At 35.3% G+C, this 13,126-nt stretch overlaps 3 protein-coding genes and 1 pseudogene across 4 annotated transcripts; all 4 read right to left on the bottom strand.

Annotated features, from left to right (window-relative positions):
- Nucleotides 1–674: 674 nt before the first annotated feature.
- LOC110620070 (bifunctional TH2 protein, mitochondrial) lies at nt 675–8,680 on the bottom strand. Of its 2 annotated transcripts, XR_002488746.2 has the most exons (7): nt 8,242–8,680; nt 7,350–7,458; nt 4,496–4,789; nt 3,928–4,342; nt 3,529–3,792; nt 1,477–2,090; nt 675–1,342 (listed from the first exon to the last, which is right to left on the bottom strand). XR_002488746.2 is itself a non-coding variant. In XM_021763648.2 (6 exons), the coding sequence occupies exons 1-6, from the start codon at nt 8,607–8,609 to the stop codon at nt 1,678–1,680; spliced, it is 1,863 nt and encodes a 620-aa protein (XP_021619340.1). In that variant the 5' UTR covers nt 8,610–8,680; the 3' UTR covers nt 1,388–1,677. The 2 variants fall into 2 exon arrangements, 1 of the variants encoding a protein (XP_021619340.1); XM_021763648.2 differs by lacking the exon at nt 675–1,342 and having other exon boundaries at nt 1,388–2,090.
- A 1,008-nt stretch (nt 8,681–9,688) lies between these two features.
- On the bottom strand, nt 9,689–10,668 carry LOC110621603 (annotated as a pseudogene).
- Nucleotides 10,646–12,730, bottom strand: LOC110620075 (pentatricopeptide repeat-containing protein At3g49170, chloroplastic-like). Its single transcript, XM_021763652.2, has 2 exons — nt 11,092–12,730; nt 10,646–10,854 (listed from the first exon to the last, which is right to left on the bottom strand). Exon 1 carries the CDS (start codon nt 12,040–12,042, stop codon nt 11,152–11,154), a length of 891 nt encoding a protein of 296 aa, XP_021619344.1. The 5' UTR covers nt 12,043–12,730; the 3' UTR covers nt 10,646–10,854; nt 11,092–11,151.
- Nucleotides 12,082–12,731, bottom strand: LOC110621604 (pentatricopeptide repeat-containing protein At3g49170, chloroplastic-like). The gene is made up of 2 exons (XM_021765871.1): nt 12,550–12,731; nt 12,082–12,445 (listed from the first exon to the last, which is right to left on the bottom strand). Exons 1-2 carry the CDS (start codon nt 12,729–12,731, stop codon nt 12,082–12,084), a joined length of 546 nt encoding a protein of 181 aa, XP_021621563.1.
- Between the last annotated feature and the right edge of the window lie 395 nt (nt 12,732–13,126).

Below are 13,126 nucleotides of genomic sequence, written 5' to 3' on the forward strand. Positions count from 1 at the left end.
TACATGGAGGAATCAGTTTTTTCTAACTGCTATTGATATTGTTGTTATTGATAGTGAAGGATCAGTTGTTCATAGCATTGTCAGCAAGATTCCTTATTCCTTTGCTATTGCAGGTAAATCTTGAGTTGTCCTTACAAGTATTAAAAGGGCTTTTAATGCAAACATTCACTCCATTGAGTGTGCGACAAACCTTTTATTGAGTGTGCGACAAACTCTTTATTGTTATATAACGTATTGTGTATGTCAATACCCTCTGTAATCTAGAAAATTAGTATGACAGTAACATCTATATTATCTTTTAATTTTGAGATGCCGCATGTTACATTTAGATATATTCCTCGTACGACTAATTACTTTACTTATAGTGGCCAAACTCTTTCTAAAAAATTATCTAACGGTTGAGTTATCGATTGTCTGAATTACAAGACGTTTTATAATAACATTCTTTTGCTGCATTTAGCAGTTTTGTAATGTACTATCTTGCATGTGAAAAAAAGAATCTATTCCCTTGGTAACATGCCTCCATACACTTTTACCAATTCCTTGTGTGAGAGAGAAGAAAAAAAACAAAAAAGCTATGTAATAGGGATCAGATTTTTCTGAGACTCCAGAAGCCTCAAATTCAATGGCATTAAAATAATGTCTAACATTATAAAATCTCAATCGATAATACTGATCAAGAAGACAATTTCCTTTTAAATGAGTTGGAGAAATAATCCACGCAGCCTAGTTTAACTGGCCAAAAGGCATAATGCTTACTTTCGAAATTTTAAGTTCGAGTCTTCCCCCTCCCTTTCATGCACTGTCCTACTAAAAGCTTTAAATGCTAAATGAAGCATATTTCAAAAAAGAAAAAAAGATAAATATCATTATAGTTTTTATGAGCTAGGATAGAGAAGTAAAGCTACTGAAGCTACAAGTCATTGGCCAGCATCCCGAGCAGGGCCAAAACGGTGATTTTGCAGATCACCTCAGCAAAATTGTCAAGAAATATTACTCAAGTATATAGAGACACAATGCTTCAGCAATAAATCTACCAAGGGGGTGTGTCCTCTCACCGAGCATAAGAGCCGCAGCATACAAACAATTGCCAGAAGGAACCTAATCCTTCTACATCTGGCGTCAACTAAAATTCACATGTTATAATTCCAAAATGCTATATCTGCCAAAAATCATATTTGCAATAGCATCTGACTTGCACAAATATATAGGAGTATCAGTATTAATATCTGAAATATTCATATGAACAAATTGATAGCAACTCTTCTTATAATGCATGCTCATATGAACAAATTGATAGCAACTCTTCTTATAATGCATGCTTCCTACGGCCTCTCGATGCCTGAAAGGAGCACAGGAAAAAGAAGAAAAGAAAAAAAAAAAGGCATGATAAAGAAAATGTCAGTATAAAAATATTGCCAGTGACAGCAAGTAGCCAACAAAATGACAAGTTTAAAAATGGGGGATTGTGAATACCAAGTTCACTGCATTATCCAGCCAACAAAGTAGCATCATGTTCAGAATGGATGACCCTGTAAAGAATAAGGGAAACAGAAGAAATTCCGTGGCCCTAATAAAATTTAGCCACCAATTTGTATGTGGGTTCCATTTTATATAATGATTCCTTCATTTGTCCTTGCTAACTTCCAGAAGATAGCGTGAGAACAAAAAAAAATTCTACCACCCCAAAATGAAAGCATGTATTTCAGCCCAGCTAGAAACTGTGTACAGGATGCCAGATTGCCCATTCCAATTAGAAGAACTTTCCTTGATATACTCTTTCTGTTTTTTAACCAAGCCAGGAAACAATGGTAAAAACGACACACCAAACTGACTTCCCACTCTCCTTAGGCTTGAGCTAGACCCAATCACAATGCCTATATCCGCCTGAAGCAGACAAAGCAGGTCGCCAACTGAGTCTCCAATATAGACAGTCAAGTTCTTTCTGTCAGTGCCATAGTTCTCTAAAATGTTATTGAAAGCTTGAACTTTGTCTATGGGAGATTCCACCTTTTTAATAATGTCGCCTGTGGAAAATGAAACTTCGAAAGAGAACTCATTTGCATGTATATTCAGAGCATCCAAACCCCCTGCCGAATCAAAAGGCAATTAATAACTAAATGCAATACATAAACATCTCATAAGCTTAGATCTCTTTTCTATCAAACAGAGAGAGATAGAGAAAAGATATTTCAGCAAACCAAAAAGTAAAGATGCCAAATGTGGTCTTTATTTCAATTCAATTCATGACAAAGAGCCAAAATATCAGTGGGAGGGAGAAACATTATCAGCAGAAGTCCAATTTTTGAAGGGAAGGACAAGTTTTGCAGCCACTAAAATAAGTACAACTGTCTGTGTAATGCAAGGTAAAATGAGATCAAAGCCTAGTGAAGAAAACAAAACCACTAGAATTTTGGGATTACAACTCTTTCATGGGTGTGCAAGGGTGATGACCTACATGATATTTCAGCAAAAATAGGGAAAACAAAGTGATACTTCTAAATATGGCTTGTTCAATGTTACCTAAATCCCCATAGTCCTCGTATCACATTTCTAATTCTTCATATCGAAATAAGGTACATTTACATTCCCAAAAATTGTGCAAAAAAAAAAAAGAGAAAGACTAAAATTTAACTTACTTTTAAAAATAGTGATTTTGAGCCAAATTATATTAATTATAAACATGCATCCTAATTTGTAAAATAGCTAGTTTGAATTACATGTTTTTTTGTGTACACAGTTTAAAAACCAATTTATCAATATGTTTCAGCATATTATGACTCCTTATAGCATACCAACTAACCTACCCCTCTGTATCACAAATTATTAAAATTAGTTTATCCAGTATCCTGTATACCCGTCCCCTGTACCATGACAAACCCAGAATTAGGTAACATTGGGCTAGTTTAATAATCAAAATAATCTAAGTGATCATCTTAGGAGGAGTTTCAGATGCATGGTACTTTTATAATCTTGGAAGTAGACTGAAACAAAATATTACACTTTTTGTTTCAACTCAAAAGTAAGGTGCATGCTTACCATGCGTCAATCTATAAGTTCACACATAATGTAGATGCAGTAAGTTACCTTTTTCTTCTGAATATCTAGAGAATGATTCTCTATAAGACAATTCTTGATATGATAACCACTATAAATCAGGGGGGTGCACCTCCGCCAGGGGATAGCGCCCCAATCTCCAAGTCGAGACCAATCGGGATAAAGTCTAGTTTTGAACAGAGGAATGGGAAGTTCTATTCCTCCACACTCAAAATAAAATTGACCTTATTCAACAACATAAAGATAGAAGCATAACTTCGAATTAACTTCAATGTATAAAACTAATAATATGAATTAATATTTTCCAAAATGAGTCTGTATTGAAAAGCAAATAATTCCCTATTTGATAAGAGATAACAGCTACAAAATCAGGTTTAACTTCAATGTCCAAAAATAATAAATATTGGCAAAATGAGTTTGTGTTTTGAAAAGCAAAAGCTAACAATCCAATACAGAGACAAAGGAAAATACCTGATGAGAAAGCAGATCTGATGAGATCAGCACACCAACAATATGAAAGCACATGTACATTAGCATTCAAATTTTCGTTCTTCACAATTTTCTGAAAAAAGCTGGTGCAACCATCTTGAAAAATCAGTCGTTCACCAGCTCTTTTAATGTCTTCAAGATTCAGACCCTTAAGAACTCCAGATTCAATCACTCTAGCATTTGCCTTTGACTCGAAGTCTGAAAGTTGCTCAAGTGCTTTACACAGAACTTCATAGTTGAATTCCACTGCAAAAATAAGGGGGTTCAACACCAATCAGAGGATGTAATATTATCTAAATGCTTTGCAATCAACAGTTTCCTAAAAAATGATCAGATTAATACTTCTGACCATTATATGAGGGGACCAATTAATAATTATACCTTTTTCAGGGGGCAGAATGCTTTCTATACATTGTTCATATTCTTCTGTGTATTGGCCAGAGAGAAGACCCCAAGTGTTCCTCAGATCAGCTGATGACATCCTAGCAATCTGATTGCCAGGTTGAGCCTGATCAGATTTGGGTGCTGTTATGATTGCAATCTCTGCCAAAATGGCAGAGGAATCAACAATAGTGCATGTCAAATCAAAATCAGAAAATATCACGAGGCGATCTTCTACAGGGTTATGCTCTTTTGTTAGAGGAACCACAGCGGGCTGAGAAAGTGGCTGCACATTGAAGAACTCGATTTCAAGTTTCATGGCCTGGTGATAAAGCTTTTCAATGATGTCAAGCTCTTCGCCTGTCAAAGAGACACTAAGTTTATCCAGCAAGTCTTCAGTTTGCAGAGCTGATGCCTATATTTCATAGGAATACAATAACTGAGATGCTAGGCAATGGTACACAAGGCCATTTATGTAATGTATTTTCCTCCCAGAAAGTAACCAACGAAAGGCATCAGATCAACTCCTAGAAAAATGCATCCTACTGCTGCTCAAAATATGGCTTACCTGAAAACCATCAGATGAGTAATTGTCAATCCACTTCTTATAAGGATGACTACCATCCTCTGAATCCACAAGTGCTTGCAACTCCTTAGCTAGAAAAGCATACAGCCGCATGCAAGGTGTAATGGCACCAAGAGTATAAGCTGCAACTTTTGTTCTTTCAAAAGGAGTTGCAAGTTTTCCAGGACCTTTAACTCCTTCAACCTTCCCAGAAGCCGTAGCTAACAAGAAATCTTTGTATTTTACAGTTGCAGAGTTGATAGGCCCCTCTTTAGAAAGGTCTATAGTACCCCATTCCTGCACAAATTGAATGTCAGAGAATTAAAAAAATTCTTAAGAAAATTTCATGCGAATAACTGGAAACGAAATACTAATAACTTTTACCACTACTATGAACAGAAATTTTATTTTTTTTTGACATATAATCTAATGACAGAAGTACAATATAGAAGCTCAGGAAGTGTGGAATAATGAATGTTCAAGACAAATGAAATGATGAAGATGAGTTGATGATTGAATAAAACAGTCATTCTATTAGGGAGCAAATAGTTATTGCTAGGAATAATCCCGCTGCTTCTGAGCATTGTTTGTTCAAGTATTTAGTCATCTAAGCAGTGTAAAGCAATTGCAAGTTATAAAAATTGTACAAAATTCTGGAATCAGCATGCAGGGTTAAATTTCCATTGAATGGCATTATTCAACAAAGGCCATTTCCTACAAAACAAGTATTTGATGCCATTTCTCTTCCTTTAATCTATAAAGGAGACATATAACTAATATGGATAGAAAATCAAAATGATCCTAATCTTCTTCCTCTTCCATATTTACCCTCCCCTTCACAATAAAAAAAATAAAGCTGCTACTCCTCTCTAATCTCTGGTTAAGTTCTTTTATAGACAAGTCACCACAAGTAGGGAATGTAAAACAAGCATATAACAGCTGACAACACAGCAAATACTAGCAATCTCAGACTGTCAGTAGTAGCTATTTTACATGTAAAAAATGTAATAGGAAAGTTTAAAGCAGAAATTGTTCCTTGAGACACCCAGTGTTGAAGGACTAAGAGGTAAGAACAACTAAATCGAAGCAATAAACTTCTTTTAGGGTACAAATGAAAGAGAGGTTATGCATGCCTCGCAATGGAAACATGCAGTCATAAGATAAATTGCACAACTATATTTATGTTAACTTACAATTTTCAACTATAAATCATCAGAATCATTTTGCAAGGCCAGATCATTGGCATGGCAATAATAATCCTAAGTAAGTGCACTTGGTTAATAATTAATGCATGCCTCATGTAGTCAAGGCTAAATTTATCATATATATGTTACAATCACACAAGCATAGAGAACCAATTTTTTCAAAACGCCTTCACCACCATCACAGGTGGTCTTTTTCTAAAGTAGGTTTTCCGATATTGCTGTTATTCAAACTTTATAAACCCTAGCAACATAATATTTACCCTATTATTTAACAAATTAACATGCCTATGTCAATATGTTCATTGAAACCACTACATTTCACCTAAACAACAAAATCATGACAATCTATATTATTATAGCAACCTAATAAACAAAAGAAAAGTAAGGAAACAAAGAGAAATGAATCACGAAAATTGACCAAATCAGTGTCTAACGACCAATAGTTTCCAAAATTACATAACATGTCTTAAAGGAAGCAGAATGTCATAGTATATCATCATACAGGCTTCAAACAACCTGTCCTAGAAAAGCTATTTTCTGCAAGAATACACAATGCAACAAACTATTTAATCAATGTGGATACCAATCAAATGTCTAAGGAAAGGTGATAGTTAATAGGAAAGGAACTCATTAGAGCGAACTCTTAACACCTTAGACTCGTTAATAAGAGAGTCTTAAATCTCACAATTTTGGAAATAAATTTTGCTTGTTTTATTGAATAAAATTAAAACTCTTATATAGTGGAGGTTTATACAGTCCTAATACTAATACTTTCTAATTAGAGTAGAAATCTAATACAAGCAACTAATAGATAAAGAAATAAGATAACATAAATCTAATAATAAACACGTAAAATAAGATATTAGAGATAAGATAATAAATAAATATAATCTGTTTGTTATGGATGTTATGAATTTAATCTATCGGTTATCTATAACATTATTTTCCTCCTAAAAAGAGAGTTTGTCCAGTCGTCCTCAAGCTCAAAGGTAGAATATGTCGGGTGTCTAAACCAAAACCAATAACTCTATGTCCCTTTTCATCACATGAGAGAAAGTCAACTTTGGTATTTTGGGGCACTACAGGTACCTCTGTCCTCTCATTCACTTATTGAGCAAAATTTTATTGGCTGCATGTGATTCATATTGTTGTATGAAGGAATTCAATTTTCTCTTGTAGATTTGTTGAATCACCCATGACAACCGGCTTTTCTTCTGCCTTTTTTATCAAGGTTAAATGCTTAGCTAAAATTTCAAGTAAAGCTCATATCTCTTTTTGTTCATAACATTGTTGTTACTAGATTGATCTCCCATGACGTTTTGCTCTGATACCAAGTTGTTACGGTACTGGAAAGGAGCTCATTAGGGAGCTCTTAACAACTCGTTAACGAGAGAATCTTAAATCTCACAATTTTGAGAATAAATTCTGCTTGTTTTATTGAATAAAATTAAACCTCTTATAGTGGAGGTTCATACAATCCTAATACTTTTTAATTAGAGTAAAAGTCTAATACAAGTAACTAATAGACAAAGAACTCCTGAGATAAGATAACAGAAATCTAATAATAAACGCATAAGATAAGATACTAGAGATAAAATAATAGATAAATATAATCTGTTTGTTATGGATGTTAGGATACTTTAGTATCTAACCTGTGCAAATGAATTGTGCATCTTTAGCTCCTCCAAGACCCTCTTCCTCAACTCAGTGATAGCTATCTTTGCATCATCATCATCAGCACATTCTTCTGCCAACTCATACCTAAAATTGCAAAAAAAAAAAAAAGCAAAATGGAAACCCCAAAATAGTTTAATAAATATCCTAGTTGAAGTAGTGTAAATTACGACCAAGGCAAAAGATGGGGATAAAAAAGAAGAAAATATCTATCATATATGGAAGTTACAAATTTTGAAACTCGCCTCAGGTGTTGTATCTACCAGATAATAACAATCTAATCCTGCTGAAAACTGACAAAATAAAAGAAAATAATACTATTTATACTGTTCTTTTTTTTATATAAACAGAAAAGTGATTCATTCACTTAAAACGTAAATTACACTTAATTAATTTCTTTTTTAAATGAATAAAATTAGTCCTTTGAACCACTCTCAGCAACCAAGTGGAAATTAAATTACAAATACATTTCTTTTTTTGCCTTTAAAGTTCAACTCTTTCTTTGGACATGTTCAAGAAGTAGACCTACTCCGATCCCAATTTTGAAGAAAAAGCTTTCTAATTTGGCTTTTTTTTTCCCTTTTCTTGTCTTCATATTCTGAGAAACCAAATTGGCCAAACTAATAAATATATACAGAAACTCACACGGAAATTCAAATGCTCGTAGTTGTTAGAAGTTAAATATGGAAGCAATAACCCAACATATCTTCGCCAATCTATTAAGCATATCACACTAACAAGCATCACGCTTTAAAAAAATAATAAAATAGAGAACAATCTCGCAAACAGTATTTTCCCAATTGAATTTAAAAAGAAAAATCAAATGCACGGAAATGAATAGACACAGCGACATGAATAAGAAGCACTCACGCATGGGCAAAGGCTTTAAGAAAGTGTAAATCTTGAGAGATATAATTCCTAAAAGTCTCAATCTTCAGGTTTCCAGCCGCTAAGCAAACAACGAAGGGAGTGTACATAGCGAAAATTGATTCTCGGCGGAACTTGATCCACAATTTACTAGCGAGACATTCCAGGCTGTTTCCTGGAGCACTAGTAGCGATGGAGGAAGAGGAAGAGGATATCAGCTTAGGAGGGATCGCCATTCTAGGAAGTGACGATCTCCGAGTTGAGAAGAGTCTGGGCGAGTTGACAGAGTTGGTTCGGAGCGAGTTGGGGGGGAAGAGGAGATGGAACAGTGAGGTTTTGATTGGGCTTGGAGGGAGGAAGCGCAGGCGCATCAAGAGAGAGAGGGAAAATGCGAGTGTGTGAGTTGGCAGCTGTGGGTTATGCGCGTAGGGGACGAGTGTGAGAAGGGAGGGAAGTTAATAAATAGAATTAATTGGATTTTCAAAACCTGTTTTTAGAAAAAAAAACAATTGAAAACATATTTATAATCAATGAAAAAAAATAACATTTTTAATTAAGAAAATGAGAAAACCACATTTATCTCATTTTGTTAGATTTAGATATTGAAATATTATTTTAAATTAGTTACTTTAGTCTCTATGAATTATTGATAGTTTATACTTCAGTTTCCAATATGTCTAATTTTTTGAAGCTAGTTTGTATAATTTATTAATAGTTACTTTAGTTTTTTTTATTGATTTAAGGTTTATTAATTGAAATTTGATTTTCATAATTAATGAAACGTAGTATAAGTTAATTTTATTTATAAAAAAATAAATAAAGGGTTGTTTATTTTCTTGGTATACATTTGGTTAATAGGAGACAGCATTGGGTCCCAAATCAATGGCTCTGAAAATTTAGTGTTTGTAATGTAGTGTAAGATGAGATGGTTTTGTTTAATAGAGCAGCCATGGATGATGAAGTGGACAACGTCCATTGATGCAGAATTTAAAAAGCCTGATAGCTCTCCCTCTGTATCCACTTTCTTCGACACTGATTCATTACTCTCTAACCTCACATTATCCTCAATTTTAAAGTTATTGGTAAAAATATCAATTTGTTTTATATATATTTTTTTTCTTTTCTGAAATGATGTATAATTTTTTATTTTATTAATCATAGTATAATCGTATTTGTAAATCTAAAATTTTTTTTACGATGTAATGATGATGAAAATGATATCTATGTTTATGAATAATTATAAATTTAAATCATATGTTCCTCATGCAAGTAGCATTCCTAGCAGCAGTGACCAAATTCTATCCTCTCGTAAGACTAGCCTCCAAACCACATAAACCCTTCTGACTCTTAACACCTGGGAATAGATAATAGAATGAATAAAGCTAAATGAAGTTCAAGCTGGTGACATTCTATACACAGGGCTCCACCAAACAGATAAACACGTGTTAACTTTTATCTGTCCTTTATTAGCAATCAAATTCTTCAGGTAGACATCATATATTACTGATACATAACTACAAGAGTCACAGGATTATGATCTACATGGACATGGGATACCTGCTCATGAGTTTAATTGTTGAAACAAGACCATCACGGGTGCCCTTCTTGCAAAGGAATAGAATTAAATAACCTGCAGCTAAAAAATTCAGTATTATTTACAGGTTCTTTCCAGGAACCAAGCTGGTGTATTCTTCTGCTCGTTGACCATTGGTTGTATCTTATGCACCACAAGCATGAGCTATTTATGCTTCCTTCTAAGCATAGGATTGCTCATGATTCTCTGTAACAACTTGTAAGCAAACAGGTTGCATAATTTTTACAAGCCAGGGGAAAATAGAATCAAAATAGTAACTTAACCCAGCCCAAGAATGGGAAAACAGCAATCAGTAGCCTAAGCAGCAACGGTGTGTCCCTGACTCTTCTTGTCCGGCTCAATTTGCTTTTGTTTTGTTGCTTTGGGAGTTCATCTGCCTTTTTGTCTAGGTGTCCCTCTGGGGACCTTATAAGCATCATCTAGCTCATCCCATCCACCAAACTTATGTACTCTCTTGCCACTGTTTTTACGCGAACCAGCATCTGCTGCCGTCCAAGATTCATAGCTCCCTTTTTCCTCTGGAGTCTTATTTTCTTCTCCCTTCTGGCAGGCCTAACAAATGGTTTCTTCTTAGTCCTCCTGGTTCTAGTTCTGGGTTTAGGCTTGCTGCTTGTAGTTCCCCAGACCTTATCAATCACAAGAGAGAGTGCTGTCTGACCTAGTGGAACAGCTAATGCCATGAAGAAAGCATTAGAGCCAGTTCCTAGTAGCAATGATATACCAATGGCTGGAATCATCCATCCAAAAGCTCTAAATACCTGCAGAAAATGAGTGCTGTCACAAGCCTCTTCAGTCAAATATGCCAAACACAATCTTGAACTATCAACATTTACAAATTAGCAAGGGCAGCAAGTAGAATCTATTCATCGTCGATCCAACTATTGTTGTCTTCATTAGACCACCAGATCCTCTGTTTCGAGCCATCACTGAACCGGAACTCATCAAAACCATCATCGCCGTCAGTGTAGAGCTCATCTTCTGACGCGGCCGTTGATGAAGTAGACCAGATGTTCTTCGGGCCACTGGAAGCAACAGACCCAGAAGTTCTTAGAAATGCATAATAAGCTTGCGCCGAGCTCCTTGGCTAACAGCCGACAACAAAATAAGAATGAACATATTCACGTGAAAAAGAGAGGAGGGAGAAACTGGTGGCTTTGAGTGAAGAATAGGACTGAGATGACAATTCTTGACATCTGGAAGCTATCATGCGATAATATAGCTGAACAGCTCAAGAATAAGACCAAGACCAGAGATGATACCTTCAACTCATTTTACCAGTAATAATTACAGGAGCATTTCCCATCCTTGAAATGATGGAATCAATTGGAATCCCTCACCACAATTTTTCTTCCTCTGAAGATTGAAAAGTATTTGAATGCTGTATGAAAATCTCCACAAACTCGAAGATCCTTAAAAACCCTTATTGGTTTAGATTTAGATGTACTTATGAAACCAAATGCAACAGCTATTTTCTCACTGTGTTTGAACAAAGATTGCTCCTTTTGCTCCTCCTCAACATCATGAAGAATAAAGTCTGTATTTGGAACATAGCCCAATTCCTTTATTTCTAAAGCCAATTGGTCCAGTTCATCAGAGATCTCTACAACTTCGGAGTGGGAAGTATCACCCATGTAGAACTTGTGCACTTTATTTTCCACTTCAATCCAGCTACAACCTGCTTCTTTAGTCAAATTTCTCTCTTTCATGTTTTTTCTAATTTCCGCCACTTCATCCCATTGACCAGTAGAAGCATACAAATTTGATAGAAGAATGTGTGCCGCTGGATCATTTGGATCCTGCTCAAGAATCATCTTAGCAGCATGTTTCCCAAGATCTATGTTATCATGTACTCGGCAAACTCCGAGAAAAGTTCGGAGTACCAAAGCATCAGCTTTGAAGGGCATTGAGTTAATGAACTCCATTTCTTCTTCAAGACATCCTGAGCGACCTAGTAAATCAACCATACAAGCATAATGCTCCATCCTTGGGACAATACCATGTTCCATATTCATTGATTTGAAGTGTTTCCATCCCTCAGAAATCAAACCCACATGACTACAAGCTGATAAAACAGCAATATATGTGATCTCATTTGGCCTTACACCTGCCTCTAGCATATTGTGAAAGGTCTCTAAAGCCTTTGCAGCAAATCCATGTTTTGCAAATCCAGTAACCATTGAAGTCCAAGATACAACATTACGATCTTCCATGCCACTAAAAACTTGAAAAGCAGCTTCTATATGTCCACATCAAGCGTACATTGAGATCAAAGCATTAGAAATGTGAAGATTTGACTTGAAACCTGATTTCAGTATGCAAGCATGGATTTGCTCACCCTTACCAATTGTACCAATGCTAGATGCTCCGCTCAAAAGACTAGCAAATGTAAAGGCATCAACCTGAGTTCCCGTATCCTCAATTTCATTAAAAAATTTGAATGCTTCCTCAGAATTCAAACTATTTACATATGCATTGACAATTGTATTATAAGAAATCAAATTCTCATCAAATAGAATGTTAAAGGCTTTCCTAGCATTTTCCATATTACCACACCGAGCATACATGCTAATAAGAGAATTCCCCACACAATTAACTGATGCAAGCCCCAATTCGCTGCATATGCATAAACTTGTTCACGATGCCAGTGGAAAGCCCGAGGCACGAGGCCAGGCGAGGATAGCCTGGGCCGTGAACGGTAACAGTGCCGGTGAAAGAGCCGGGCTGTTACATGGCCAGCATGGAGGTGGCGGGCGAGGCGGTCCTTGAGGGAGTGGAAGCGGCTGTTACAGTGGTTGACGGACATGGAAGATGGAGGAAGGTTTTGGCGCGAAGGTTGGTTGCTGGGTTTCACATGAGGCACAGGGAGTTTGGCGGGAAATGGAAGAGAGAGGCTTATCATGATAGTAAGAAACCGATAAAATTACAAGTTATTTATATATATATATATATATATATATATATATATATATACATATTATCAATATGTTTTTAGTTATGACTAATGCCTTCCATAAATGAATGCTTTGTTATTTAAAGCATTGTAAAATATGTAAATTTTCTCAATCTTTAAAGTTTTTATTTTCAAATTTTTTATGTAAATTAGTACTTAATTTTCAGACAACAATTAATTCATAAAAAATTATTAAACTAATAAGAAAAAAGAAGTAAAAGAATAAGCATATAATAATATATTTGGTTTTTGCATTGGAGAGAGACTATTAGGTGATTCACTTGCACGTTTCAAGAGAGTCATAGGCCCAGCAAATTACAAACAACATATGCTATCTTTCTACA

This window comes from Manihot esculenta, chromosome 8, assembly GCF_001659605.2.
Source record: "Manihot esculenta cultivar AM560-2 chromosome 8, M.esculenta_v8, whole genome shotgun sequence".
Lineage (NCBI taxonomy): Eukaryota > Viridiplantae > Streptophyta > Magnoliopsida > Malpighiales > Euphorbiaceae > Manihot > Manihot esculenta.